At 36.7% G+C, this 14,103-nt stretch overlaps 1 protein-coding gene across 12 annotated transcripts in view; it reads right to left on the bottom strand.

Moving 5' to 3' along the window:
- CASK (calcium/calmodulin dependent serine protein kinase) overlaps positions 1-14,103 on the bottom strand; it is a 197,748-nt gene that overhangs the window by 67,372 nt on the left and 116,273 nt on the right. For 9 of the 12 annotated variants that reach the window (XM_061359328.1, XM_061359325.1, XM_061359327.1 and 6 more), the window contains 5 exons: positions 10,706-10,881; positions 8,648-8,770; positions 7,352-7,435; positions 5,468-5,567; positions 247-264 (listed from right to left, as the gene is read on the bottom strand). In XM_061359328.1, the coding sequence (XP_061215312.1) occupies positions 247-264; positions 5,468-5,567; positions 7,352-7,435; positions 8,648-8,770; positions 10,706-10,881 (501 nt within the window). The remainder of the gene's footprint in view (positions 1-246; positions 265-5,467; positions 5,568-7,351; positions 7,436-8,647; positions 8,771-10,705; positions 10,882-14,103) is intronic. The other 3 variants (XM_061359334.1, XM_061359326.1, XM_061359332.1) reach the window with 1 other exon arrangement.

Raw genomic sequence — 14,103 nt, 5'->3', positions numbered from 1 at the left:
ACCCAGGTAATTTTAATACTGCCTCTAAACTAGAATCTTCGGAATTCCTTGGAAAACATATTGCTCCTGGTTAATTATGCTTTCAAAATTATAGAAAGATTTAGTCAAAAATGTACAGGCTATTTTTCTTGAACAGGCAGTATTAAAACTGAAAATAGCAAAGAGAAGAAAGCTGGTTTTTAAACATGCAAAGACATACACCATAGCTGAATGATATGCCTTAAAGGAAAACAAAGGGATACCTACTTTCTGCTGCTAGAAGTCCTAGTAGGAAGGCAGCATTTGGACAAACAACAAACAGTATGAAGATTTCAGAACAAGCGATTTATAAAGCTGCAACCTAGCACACTATTTTAGCCACAAAACAGTATGAACAAAGTGACAAGGACCCCCCCCCGCCCCCCCCCTTTTTTTAATACGGTTTCTATGTCTGAAGCAAATGGGACTTGCAGGCTGGGATGGGAGGAAAACAAACGCTTGGCATTGGGAAGGTAGCACATGTACACAGTGCTAGGTATCTGTAATACTAGACTTTTTCCAACACTGGTTAAACTATTTTAAAAAACTCATGAACAAAAAATTATTTCAAGTAAGATTATCATAAAACGTGAATAGAAAAACTAATTCAACATACTGTAAATGAAGCATAACATCGTACTAATTTACTAATATTTACTAACTAGAATTTAGCAATATTATATTGAAGTTATTTTTACCAAAGTTTCAGTGAGAACCAATATGAGAATCATGTAGAAACACAACCACTTTACTACTGGTTTTAATTAATAATGACTTTATATACTTAAAAGGTTTTGTATCTAAACATACCAGAACCAGAAGATATAACAGCTGAAAAATTATAGAGATAATAGTGGGATATCAGAAACACTCAAATTTATGATTCAAACCTGTCAAACCTGTCAGTTATACCTGTAATACTAAATAAGGAATTAATAACAGTAAATTATAAGGTAAATGATTTCCCTCCCTCCCCCAAAGAAGTCATGCTTAAAAATGTTACACAAGGCCCCTTGCAACTATTTACAAAATAAGTAGAAAGTTTTTCATAACAACAGGATTTCCTTTTCTTTCTTGTGTCAACGAGACTGATAGTTTTTAAGATATGGACTTATATTGCCCGTTTTTCATGAAATCTAAATCCCATAAAACTACTAAGCAGTCACTAACTTATGCATTAAGCTAGTTTAATGTATATTAAACAACTTGGCCATACATTTGCTATTTGATCTCACTCTGAAATGCTCTTTGATTCAGCTTTTCCCCCATTGCCGTTACTTTCAAATTTGAAAATCAAGATCTCATACTGCTAAAATTTCCTAATTCGATACGACAACAGTAGAACAAATTAAAAGAATGAAAATTTTAATTTACAGCAATCCTGAGACAAAATATCAAAATGCATTTGTAAAAACGCCACATGAAATTTATGCCTTGCAGTTGAGAAAACAAGCTAGAAACACTAATGTACACTTAAAGTGCTTGCCCACTGTGCAGTGCAAAAGCACTGCTTCTATGTTTATCACCTTTACTGTTACCACAGAGCTCAGAAATCACAGAAATGTTTAGGAAGTGCTATTTGTTAGCCTGCACTAAGTAAGTACACTTGGTCAGTCAGTGTGTTATAAAATATGCTGCTGTACCTTCTTTGTGGTTAAACTGAAATACAGCATTACAAGATGCCTTACAGGAATCTAGGTCTTTTTGCAGCAAAAAGCCACTCTGAAACTTGTTAGTCGCATTTCAGAATATGAGCAGTATAAACCAAGCAATTCAAGCAGGCATTATAGAGGAAAGTCCTTCACGCAAAAAGTAAGGTTTGCTTTAATCTAAAAAACAGTTCTGCAGTTTTCCAAAGTCTATGGGCTATTGACTGGCTTAAATCCAACACTGACTCAGTGGTTCTAAAAGGTGGCTACAAAACAGTTTTTGGAAATACAAAGTTATAAACACCCTCTTCAATTTATGGGCTTTTCTAACTGTTGGTCTAAAAACTTAAACATCATAATTCTACTTAAAACTCCAAAGTAAACTGAATGGACTTCCTGAATTCAGCTTCCCAAGTCAAAATGCAAAACAATTCCACAGCCTTTTCTTGGGCTCTGCAGAATGGGGAAGCTGAAAAAGCAGAAGGAGGAGAAGTGAAAAGCTTTACACTGGTGATGTTCGCTCTTTAGCCTTTTGTTAAAACACTTGAAAATTATGCTTCTGTACTCCCTGTAAGGCAACAAATGGTCAGCATTTGACATAAGCAGAGGAAATTCTCTATCTTAATCTAATTTGCAATAAGGTGATAGGAGAGCCAGGGAGGGCCGGGGAGAGAGAAGGGAGTTGGATGGAGAAGTGCAGCAGAGAGCGAACTGACTGTAATTTCTCTGGAACCTAATTAATTTAACGGTCCACTTCCAATACTCTCTACAGGGCCAATTTTTCTTATGTGTCAGATTTCGCCGTTAGGGCTGCTGATTGCTATATGTTTGTTACAGCATATTAAAAATATCCAAAACATTCACTAACTTGGGAAATTGACATTTACAATGACTTGAGGACACGCAACCTGGAAGTAAAATGTTTTACATTCTAGCAAAAAAATATTTGCAAGATGTGTGTCATTTGAGCTGTTCAGTGGCTTTACTGAAGAGGTTACTGAACACAGCCTATCAGCAGCAAAGTAATATTGTTTTAGCTTAAAAATATTTACTCAATTTTTCAAAACATTTTAAAAGTCTTTGCCATACTTTCTCAAAATTTAGTGAGGCTGACCTTCTGCCTTGTTACCAACAGAATGATAGTGGGTAAAGTCTAGTCTTTCTGAGGACAGCTACTGACTAAAGAGGAAATAGATCACCCAGAACAAGCTGTGGAAACCCATAATTATTAATACATTCTATGAATGAAAGGAAGATGTGTACAGAAAAATACCTGGTTGACTTCATACGAAATTTATCTGTGTTCATTGCCATCTAATTTAGTTATACAGTTTGCTGACCCTCATTGGAAAGCTCTCTAACAAGAATATCTTTTGTGATTCTACATCTAAAAAAGTCACCTGACTTGCTACCTATAATGCCTTCATAACCCAGGCTGTCTGGTAATATAGGAAGATGCTCGAAGGTTCCAGCAGTCCCAGGTTCACTGAACTCTGAGGAAGAACATCTCTAGATTGATCCAGCAAAAGGAAAGAACTAATTTTTTTTTTGTTTCTGTGTTTAGAAAGACCTGGAGGAGGACAGGATATACAATTTGCATAACCCAATAAGCATTTATATTTTTACATCTTTATCTTGGTAGGAGTTCCACATTTGCCCATTTCTGACAACTCCTTTAAATTCAATTATAAGCTCCATGAAATTTTATGGGAGGATTAAATAGGCTGCAACATTTAAAATATTAAATGCTCTTCATTAGAGTTTACGGTCTGGAATAGCATTATGAGCTGTTAGGAAGGAGACTTAAATAACCTTTAAGATAGCCAAGTTTTTACGGCAATTCAAGAGTTTTATGTGTAATATCTATAAAGTAGCTCAGTTTAGAATCATTACAAGAGTCTATCTTTACAAGCTAAAAATATTTGAAAACTTTATTAGTGTTCTTCTGAAGAGGATCAATTTCCATATCTAGCAATTTCAGAAGCTGAAAGTTGCAGTGTTTATTAGTGTTTATCCCGTGATATTAAATATTTTATCAGCTAATGTAGTCAGTCAGGGACACATCATGAAAACTACTCACTTAGTATGATTTCCTGATCACTGTGATCTCCCATCAGTGAGATCAACAATGTTATTCTAGGAACAGCTACGCTTTCCTGAGAAATCCAAGCTATTGTTTCAGTTATTTCAGAGATGAACAGAACATAATAATGGATCCAGAATAGATATTTCATAGAATTTACATAAGTAGTGGATTCATATTTTCTGTGAGCAGAAAACAATAGAACTTGTACCTTTGTTATATACTGATATCTGCAATTACATCACTATATGAGGAAGACACATGCCTTGTTGAGGCGAGACTGAAACTGGAAAGAGGAACTGCAGCTTTCAGATTAGGAAAGTTGCTACTACCAATCACGCTGGTGGCCTGTTTGTTTTATTGAAATGGGGGAAGTAACTGAAACAAGAATTAAAGAACTGCAAGTAATTCTGGGTGAAGTAAAACAGACTTATTCTTTCTTTAAAGAATATACAGATACTTACTTACAAGTACATCAAGTATTCAAGAGCTAGCTGCCTGAAGTTACGCCATGAGGCTGTTATTACTCATTTTTAATAAATGATCTGAGATTCCCGTTCACTTCTGCAGAAATGATGAGCAGTGTGCACCTCTAAAGATGAAGTGATTTAATTGAATTCCAAGAAATGAAATTTAAGAATTTCAACCAAAAAAATTGCCCCCACTTCCTACATTAATGACATTGAAATAATTTATGAAAATTACTTGCTTATATGAAAAAGCAAAAAAGTAACACTTAACATATGCAGCCAATCAGTAATTTTATCACCTATTAAAGTATTGGGGAAAAGAATCATCACACAGTAGTTCAGCACCTGTAATTAAGTTCTTGAAATGTCTTCCAGTAAAGTTGATGTATACAATAAATATTCTGCCAGTACCATTCAGTTTAGGAAAATAAGAGAGTCCAATTTGCTTTAGGTTTTTCTTAAAGGTTCATTTAACCTGATCCTAAATCCTAATTTTAGGTCAGATAGAACACACAGACTTTTGCACTGCAAACATCATGAGTAACATTAGATCGGAATTATGATACCTAACTATGATAGGGCTGTGTTAGTATAGGGATTGCTGGGTTATTTGAATTTCTGGACGAAAGGATTACTTGGAGTAAGATCACCATTCTGCCCAAGGTGTAGCTATGTGCTCAGAGCACAGCAAAGGTATATGTCTTCTCCTTTGAAGTATGTTGGGAGGTCCCTGAAGCACAGGTATTGTCTCTCTCTGAAGATCTGAGTTATACTATCAGAAATACTGTTCAATGTATTCCAAAGAGGAGACATCTTAATTCATACTATCCTCCAAAACAGGAGGTCAAGAAACTCTAGTACACAATATTTTCTCTCTAGAAACAACTACTAGTAAGGTATGAGAACCTTGATACTGCCCTTGCTCCTTGCCCCTGATTCAAGACAAAATTTCAATAAGTTTTTACACTCAAGTAATATAAAGAGAAATATGAGGTTATAGCACCATTTGTAATTAAATGTACATAAAACAAATTAAAAAATCAGACAGATTTCTGTAGAAACTTACAACTGTGCAGAGATTTTATCTTCATTTTCTCCAGTCACTAGCACTCTTCATGCTTTCACATTTAAGTGTTAACTTAATATGCAACTTTACAAAATCATGAGAAATTATTAAATACTTGGCACTCAGTCAGTATAGCATTAAAACAGGTTGACTGCAGTAAATATACTCTCTGTTACAATACCTGAGGAGGTGGGGTCTTCAGAGAAGTCTGGCAGCTCTTCAGGGGGGTCACCATAGAAGGAGTTGAATTTGTGGCTTGACACAGCTGCTAGTACTGCCCCCTGAATAAAAACACCCATAAAGCCTAAATTACACAAAGAAGGATAATGAAACAGTTCCAAATATCTTGGATCACTCAATCTCCTGAGGTCTCTCAGGTTTTGACTTTCACATTGAAGAGTAAATAAATTTTATAGTTGTCAGCTTTGCTTCACTATTACTGGTGAGCGTATCGAACAGAACAGCTGGTCATACACGACTCTAATAAACAGTAAATATGTTCTTTGCAAGGGGATTTATTTATTATTTTAAAACAACAAGTGCAAAGCCTAAATTCCTGTTGTATAATGTAATCAAAATTTCTAATTTGGAGTCATGGAATCAACCAGGTTGGAAAAGACCTTCAAGATCATCAACTCCAACCATTCCCCAGCACTGCCAAGCCCACCACTAAGCCATGTCACTAAGGCCTTATCTACACAGTTTGGGAATGCTTCCAGGGATAGTGACTCCACCACTGCCCTGGGCAGCCTGTTTCAACGCCTGGGGGAAGGAATTGTTTCTAATATCCAGCCTAAACCTCTCCTGGTGCTGCTCGAGGCTGTTTCCTCTTGTCCTATCCCTTGTTCCTTGGGACAGGAGACTTATTTCCACTTCCCCTCTTACCTAGACTGGGTGGTTTAGCAAGTACAAAAATTTACCCTTTAAAACAACACAATATGTTGTTGTTTGAGAAATGGTCAGAATCTGACACTGACAGAACTATATATCCAAAATATATCTATATGAAAATGTATTAATCTCAGACCCCAAGAATGAGCATTACATGGAAGCAAGTTTAGCAGCAGGCAAAATGAACAATATATAATCTCATGAAACATTCTGTAGAACAGTGCTTTGATTAAAAATGGTAGAAAACAAATAGCACGGTATAATGATCTTAAGGTTCTTTCCAACCCTAACTATTCTACGATTCTATAAAACCTCTCTGGTGACTAAATACAGTTGCCTCCCCAGAAGAAATATGGGGAAGATCTGAAACTGCATCTAGAGCAGGAAAACAGGTCATATTCTGAAACGCAGTAGCCAACATTTTAATGAAAGCATTACCTGGACACACAAACCACCTAAGGGAAAGTGCTGTTTGTGATGATCTACGACAACTCTTGCATCCTAATGTTGCAGCTACATTAAGATTTTGAACAGCAGCAACTCAGTATGTATATCTGATTCTGTGTTTTATTACAAATCATAAATACCACTCATGAATTGTAATGCTGCACACTTCTGTTTCAATTTTCTCAGATTTTCAGTGAATTTTAAAATGTTTTTCTGATAAACTTTCCAAGATAGGAACTGAGGGGAAACCATGTTGCCTTGGGCTAAAACGTTAACATACTTTCAGTACAGCTAGAAAATAATCTTTAGTTCAACATAAAGGGGATAAACCGAAGAATCCATCTCAGCTCTTTCTGAAAAAAGACATTAAAACATTATGTTCCTTTTATTATAAATGTAACAGAATATTAACAGAAGCCATTGTACCATTCTCTCCAATAATTCATATTACATAGTATTACTGAATTAATTTTAAAGGAAGACCTCAAACACACCTGGGTTGATATCTGACAATTTGCGCTGAAATTTAGTTTGAAATCTATGCATTAAGACAGGATGAACACCCTCTGCAGGACACTGCAATAAACAGCTGTGAACTCTGTTTCAATTTGCTATTTTATTGCTGATTTCAGAGTATAGATTTCTCTTAGCACATTTAAAATGAATAAAGTATCACACAAAATGTAACTTCTCTGATTATATTGTTTTAGCAGTACATTCACTTTACCTTTAGTTTTCGTCTTGCATTGAATTTTCTCAATTGTTCTACTGTTTCTGGAAGGTGAATCTTGTATGCATAGCGATCTCTCTCCTTCAGAAAATAAAAACACAAAAAACCTCAACCAAAACAAAAGAAACATTAAAAATAATCTCTTAATATTCTCACTGCATTAGGAAACTAGAGAAGAAATGTACCAGCTTATAAGCATCCTAAGGAGAATGAAGAGTAATTGAAACTGCATGAAAATGTCAAGAAATTGAGAGAGATTAAAATATTTGGAAAGAATTCTTAATTGGGGCCAGGAGTATTTTATTTTTGTAATTTTATTTCCCACTTTGCAGTAAGACCCTACCCTTTTGTTTTACTGTTGTAGTTTTAGTCAGTCTGTGGCTAGCATTGAAGTCTGAAGGGGGCAAACATGAAGTAGTAGTTCTGCTACTCCCAGAAAAGCAACGTGTTCAAGCACTCTTTTAAGGGGTGCTTGGTACTTCAGGTAAGCTTGGGAGATGGGGTACATGTCTAACAGAGGAGGAAGTACAAGCTCAATGGCTGATGACATCGGCTCCTTTCAACTGGATAAGTTCCAACCCCCAGTTTCCCAATATTCAGAAGAGTGTCTTAACCACTGTTATTCCCAAGAGCTGCACACTCCTGCCCTCCTTTTATAAGCTAGACCATTCTGCAGCTTGGAATACAAGATTTAGAGCCAGAAAGACAGCTGAGAAATGTATTCCATTTGCTGATAGATCATTTACTCGGAAGAAGAACAGATGAGCCTGTGCTTCCCCTGTTCTTTTTTTTGTGGTCTTTTGTGTGTGTGCGTGAATATTTGTCTACTGTATAACTTTATATACAGTTCAGAAGCAGACATCAGAATACCACCCTTTCCAAATAAGTGCCCTGTTTAAGTTATTGATATTCTGATTCTCCACCCTGGGCTCACACTATAGAAAATAAAGAGGTTAACAAAGAAAAATAGTTAATCCTTCAGTTTCTGCCACAGAAAATGAAATGCTCTGAACCGGTAATAGCCACTTTTTAAATGTGCAACACACCTGTCATTTCCCATTTCAATGTCTATACTCTGATGCTGCTAAAGATGCCTAAGTGAGTTTGCTATTGCTGTTAAGCAAGAGTTCAAGTCTAGCAATTATCAAAAGCTCAGGCTCTAATTGTATAAAGTATTTAAAGCACATTATGACACATTTCCTACAATGTCACATCTACTATGAAAAGTTCAAAGAAATAAATCATTTTCTCCCTTGCAGAGGAAACTGGCATGTCAACAACTGCTTTTACTACCTTTAACCAGGGATGATTCAGCGCTTCATATACTGTTATCCTTTCCGCTGGATCCAGCATAAGCATGCGACGTACCAGATCTTTGGCACTTTCAGAAATATGGCTCCACTGCCTAGGATTCATCTGATTACAAGCAAGAAAAAATGAAATTAAATTAATAATAACAATATAGAATAGAACCTACTTTTTATGTAAAGTAATTGCATAGATTAAACAGTGGTTGGAACCTGTAAACATTTTATTATAATAAATGTAAAAAGAAGTTTCTAAGATTTGTAATAATGTACAAAATCATACATTAGTAGCTATTGAAATGACATACAAAATTGAAAACAGTGAGCTCTGTATCACATAAAAGCTGGTATATCCTTGGTATTGTGTTATAATCACTGCACATTTTCTACCTATGCTACGTTTTGTTCAGATAAAAGTGACCCTTCATTAGAAAAAGAAAAAATAGAAAAAGTTACCTATGCATATGATAAATGTAGAAATTAAGTCTACTCCTGAAATCACTACAAGGAACGGCATGATAGTCAGTCTAGGTCAAACCACAATTTCATGCCAGTGATTCTGAGTATGAGGGGAGTAAGCTAATGCCTGTTAAGGACTCCTCTGTTCCTGTTCCAGAGGTGTCATGGACTATATCTCTTACCAATACATTCAACTTTACAATAGTTAAGGATCTTCAGCCACTAAGGCAGGAAAGCCTACTAACATGTGATCAACAATACAAGAAATTGCAATTCTTGTTAGAACAGAACTGTATCTTGAGGAGACAACAATGCGAAGGATGAGTTTGAATACTTCTTCATCTTGTGCATATGCAGGTTTGTGTCCAACTAGTTAAGATCATAGAATCACAGAATAGTTAAGAGTTGGAAAGGACCTTAAGATCATCTAGTTCCAACTCCCCTGCCATAGGCAGGAACATCTCATCCGATAAAACCATACTAAAGAAAATTAGCCCTAATGGAAGGAAGATAATTGCAAATTTGCAGCAAGATGGTTTTAAAATCCTTGTAGTTATTTTCACTGAATAGACATATCATTGTGGAAACAGGAACAGAGAAGGAACTGAGAAGACACAATGTACTGTCCAAGTCTATTTTTTTTTTTAACAAAGAAAAGTTAACTCATACACTTCCAGAAGTTTTTAGCTGTTTAAGAGATTTCATAAAGAAAACTTCCATAAAGTGAAACTGAACATCTTACCACTCTAAGCAATTCCAAAGCTTGTGCCCTGAAGAAATCCTGCTGTTTCTAGGAATACAAAATTCCTGACCCAGTGCAGTACCACTGCTGTCACTTATATTCTAGCAGAATACTGTTAAGTTCATATAATAAAATACTTTCTAAACCATACTACAGGCTATCAGGCAGTTTTAGGAGTTTCGACTCTTAATTTGCTAATACACAACTCATGTATGACCTCAGTTGCATACTGGTCTTTGACAAAACCACAAAAACAGTGAAGTCAAAGCTTTAAATTTGCCTCCACAATGGCTCTAGGATACTTGTATTGTGAAACATGCATATCTTGCATGCACACCAATCTGCTTTCAGTTCTAAGTGGATCCTTTTGAATCATCATCAGCACTTTACTACATACTGTAATATAAAGAAAAATGTGTAACTACGTATTTACAGTAACATGCATTTTGTTTTACATCAAGACAATATGATGACCAGCCTTTATGATAGTTCTTTCAGTTGATTAATAAATTTAAATTACCTATAAACCCAAGGAAACATACAGTACATTATACTACACAGCTAAACCTTACACAATCCTACTGAGCTAAATGTACAATTAGAGTGTAGTTGTTGCACCCATTTATTATTTCATCTGAATAAATAGTCGCATATTCTAATTACCAACATTAATACAAAGCACAGCAGGAACAAGACAGACTGGAGACAGAAAATCATTTTTCTTCCTGTGTAACACAGATTTCTATAAGCTTCAAATTACATGAGGCTAAATACAAAAATCAACTGCCAGAAATTTTACCAGCAAAAATCACTGGAAAAGGATTCAGGTATACTGTCATTTACCTTGTATTTTCCTTTAATAATGCCTTCAAATAATCTTTCCTTGGTTCCATAAAAAGGCAAACAACCGCTTAGCAGGATAAAAAGGATCACGCCACAACCCCAAACATCTACAGGCTTCCCATAAGGTTCCCTTTTTACCACTTCTGGGGCCATAAAATGAGGTGTTCCTACACGTCCTAAATGGAAATAAAAACAAAATTGAGTCAAAGTGAAGTGTGTCAAATATGGCAACAAAGAATATTGCTGCATTAAACTAAAAATGAAAACAGTTTTTATAAGTTTTGTTTGTGGGTTAAGCTGTTAACAAAATCCTTTTTCCTTAAGTTTAGTATTTATTAAATATATCCAGTAAGACAAATCAGTTGTTTCCCTTTGCTTGATTTATATTTTTATAAATTAAGGAGTATTTTATCCTGCCCTGCAGACTGTGAAATTAGACTTACATAAGAGCATTATTAAGTGAAACATGACATATAAAGGTAAAAATATCAATTTGGACAACCTTTGAAACAGGCATTGTTTATCCAGAGAGGATGTACAAAGACACTGTAGAGCTGCTTCTAACTGGAAAGAGCATAGACTGGTCTGATGCTTTGCCCAAGCTTTAGCCAGCGCAGCCAATGCAAAATGCTAGCAAATATGTTGTTCATTTATTTGAAGAAGGCAATGTCTTACTACAGATAAGAAGATAACCCTAACTTGTTTCACAGGGTGCTTTCAATGAGTGCCACACAGTAATGGTTCTGGGACAGTACTGATTCTAGATTGGTAATGAACGTACACCATAGAAAAAAAATGTATTTAGTACAGACAATTTTTTTGAGTGGGTAAACTGATTAAAATTACTTCATTCAACTTCTGTGTAACACATTAAGCCAAAAAAAAAAAAAGGGCAACAAATATTTCACTTCTCCCTATAAATGTTTCCCATTGTAAAGAGGTTTGTTTCCACTGCAAAGGATTTGTACAAATTAAGTCTGAATGCTCAAGGCATCAGTGACATGTACAAACACTGCCCTATTTAGACTACTCTGGTTCCACCAAGTACCAACAGAAGAACAAACCTTAACTGTAGTAAACTGTTACTGCTTGTACCATCTTCATAAATTATTCTTCCTTACTGATTCTACAGTGGAATTCAGAGGCTCCATTCAAGGCTTTCAGCACCTTTGTTTTGTCTAGGAGAGTTTGCAATTAAGTCTGGAAAACCTGAGGTGTTCACAGGGAACTTATTTAATTCAGTCTTGTCGGGTAAAGCAACTCTTGCTAAACTACTCTAGCCTGTCCTGCACACCATTTGCATGTGAGTTAGCTAAGTCACAGCTCTAGTAACAAACACCTAGGAAACACTTTCCTGGTAGAAGCTTACTCAGTAAAGACCATCCTTTGTTAATATCAGCTAATGCAGGAATATGATCTGACTGTGCCGCGTTAACTAGTCCTTACTCCTTTTTGCATCTACAAGGAGTAATAAATTGACAGAAGGCATTTCCTAACTTCCCCACACCAAAATACCATCATTTATGACAACAAAAGCATCAACATTTCCAGCTCTGTATCAGGCTCTGCATGTATGTAAGCAGCAACACCTGCCTCTTCAAACATTATTCATATACCACTTACACTACTCATATGACATTAGTGGTATGCATACTGCATTCTGGAAATCTTTAGTACAGAAGATACCATGTAACAGCACAGAGCAGTCTGGCTTACCCAAGTCTTGTTTATCTCAGTGCTAAACTTCCTGGCATTTGGGTGCAGAGGTACCCATTAGCAATTTTGGAGCAGGTGTAACCTTACACATTAAAGACCCCAAACATTTTTGGTAATAAATGTTTAAATATTTTTCATCCATATGAATGGAAAAATCACATATACTCTGAAGATTCTGCCTTCCTATGAGGCTTTCCAATTGCTCTTATGGAACCTGGGAAGTCTAGAGAAAAGCAATTTTTCAAGACAAAAAGCAAAAATAGCTAGAAGGCAAGATATCACAGGGACAAAGCAAGCTATTTAAAAGAGGCATTAAAATTCAGGGAGATACACGGTCATCTGGATCATGTAGCTAATGACACTAAGAATCCTATGTATCACATGATACCTAATTTGACTGTGTATTTCCAAGAATTATGTGTCCTTCTTCTCAGCTCAGGACCTTCTCTGTATTTTAAGTAAACAAATAGAGAGACAAACATGGTTAAAAGTGACTATGTGCTGTGAGAAGTAGACTTAAAGGTTTGGGGTTTGGTTTTGAGGGTTCTTTTGCAGTGCATTTAAGTCTGCTGGGCACTTGCAGTACAGTAAAGGCCAATCTACAGAACATCCTGTTCTGATGAAAACGTGCCCTTGCAAGCAATTGTCCATTCTACATTTCCTCCTATGGTGTAAAATAGCATATTTAGCAGCAATACATACTACATAAGGAATACAATAGCATTATTTGGTGTAGGTGTTTAGATATCAAGATGCTGGCAAGTGTGTGTGTGTGTGTGTGTACTGCAGGAGTGTTCCCTCTGAGGGGAGGCTGGGACTGCCCCATGCTGAACACTGGTGGTTCCAATGGACTCACTGCAGGGGTACTGCTCAGCACAGCAGTCAAGATGGTGGTGCCTCAGGTAAAGGGCAAGAAAGGGAAAAACATTGCCCAGCAGTGAGGAATATGGGGAAAAGTGTGAGAAACAGCCAGTGAGCACCGAGGTGAGAGCACGAGGAACAGGAAGAGGTGCTACAGGTTCCCCAGCAGACATTGACATGCAGCCCCTACAGAGGTCATGGTGGAGCAGGTATCCACCCGTCAGCTCAAGGAGGACCCCATGCTGGAGCAGGTGGACATTCCCTGGAGGACACACACAGGAGGGGCACTGTGTGAGAATGAAGGTGTGGCAGAGAAGGGCTGTTACGGACTGACTGCAGACCCCAATTCCCCATCCCCTTACACCACCCTGGGATTGAGGTTAAGGGAGTCAGGAGCAAGGGAGTGCCCAGGGAGTAGAGGTGGTGGTGTTAATTTTTGTCTTTGCTTCCTACTACCCAAATCTATGTGAACTAACAATAAATTCAACTCTTTTCCCCCAAGTTAGGTCTGTTTTACCTATGATGGTAACTGGTAAGCAGTTTTTATATATTTACCTTGACCTGTGAACTTTTTCATCCTATTTTCTTCCCTTGCTCTGATGAAGAGAGAGCGCGAGTGAGCAGCTGGTAGGAGTCTGGCCCTTAGCCAAGGTCAGCCCACCAAATGTGTTATGCTGGTGTTAACATACAGAACACTGACCGAACAGGGAAAAATACGACCAATCTCCCACCAAAGATACAGCTTGTTTCTTTCATTAGTTTTGAAATATCACCTTAGCTATTTTATACAGCCTGCAATTAAGTACTCTACAGTGTCAAGA

This window comes from Neopsephotus bourkii, unplaced genomic scaffold (genome assembly GCF_033783945.1).
Source record: "Neopsephotus bourkii isolate Nb327-2 ecotype Australia unplaced genomic scaffold, CSIRO-AGI_Nbou_v1 NB_962, whole genome shotgun sequence".
In the NCBI taxonomy this organism is placed as follows: Eukaryota; Metazoa; Chordata; class Aves; order Psittaciformes; family Psittacidae; genus Neopsephotus; species Neopsephotus bourkii.
Note: the sequence above shows the minus strand (reverse complement) of the source record. Positions and strands in the feature narration are given on the sequence as shown.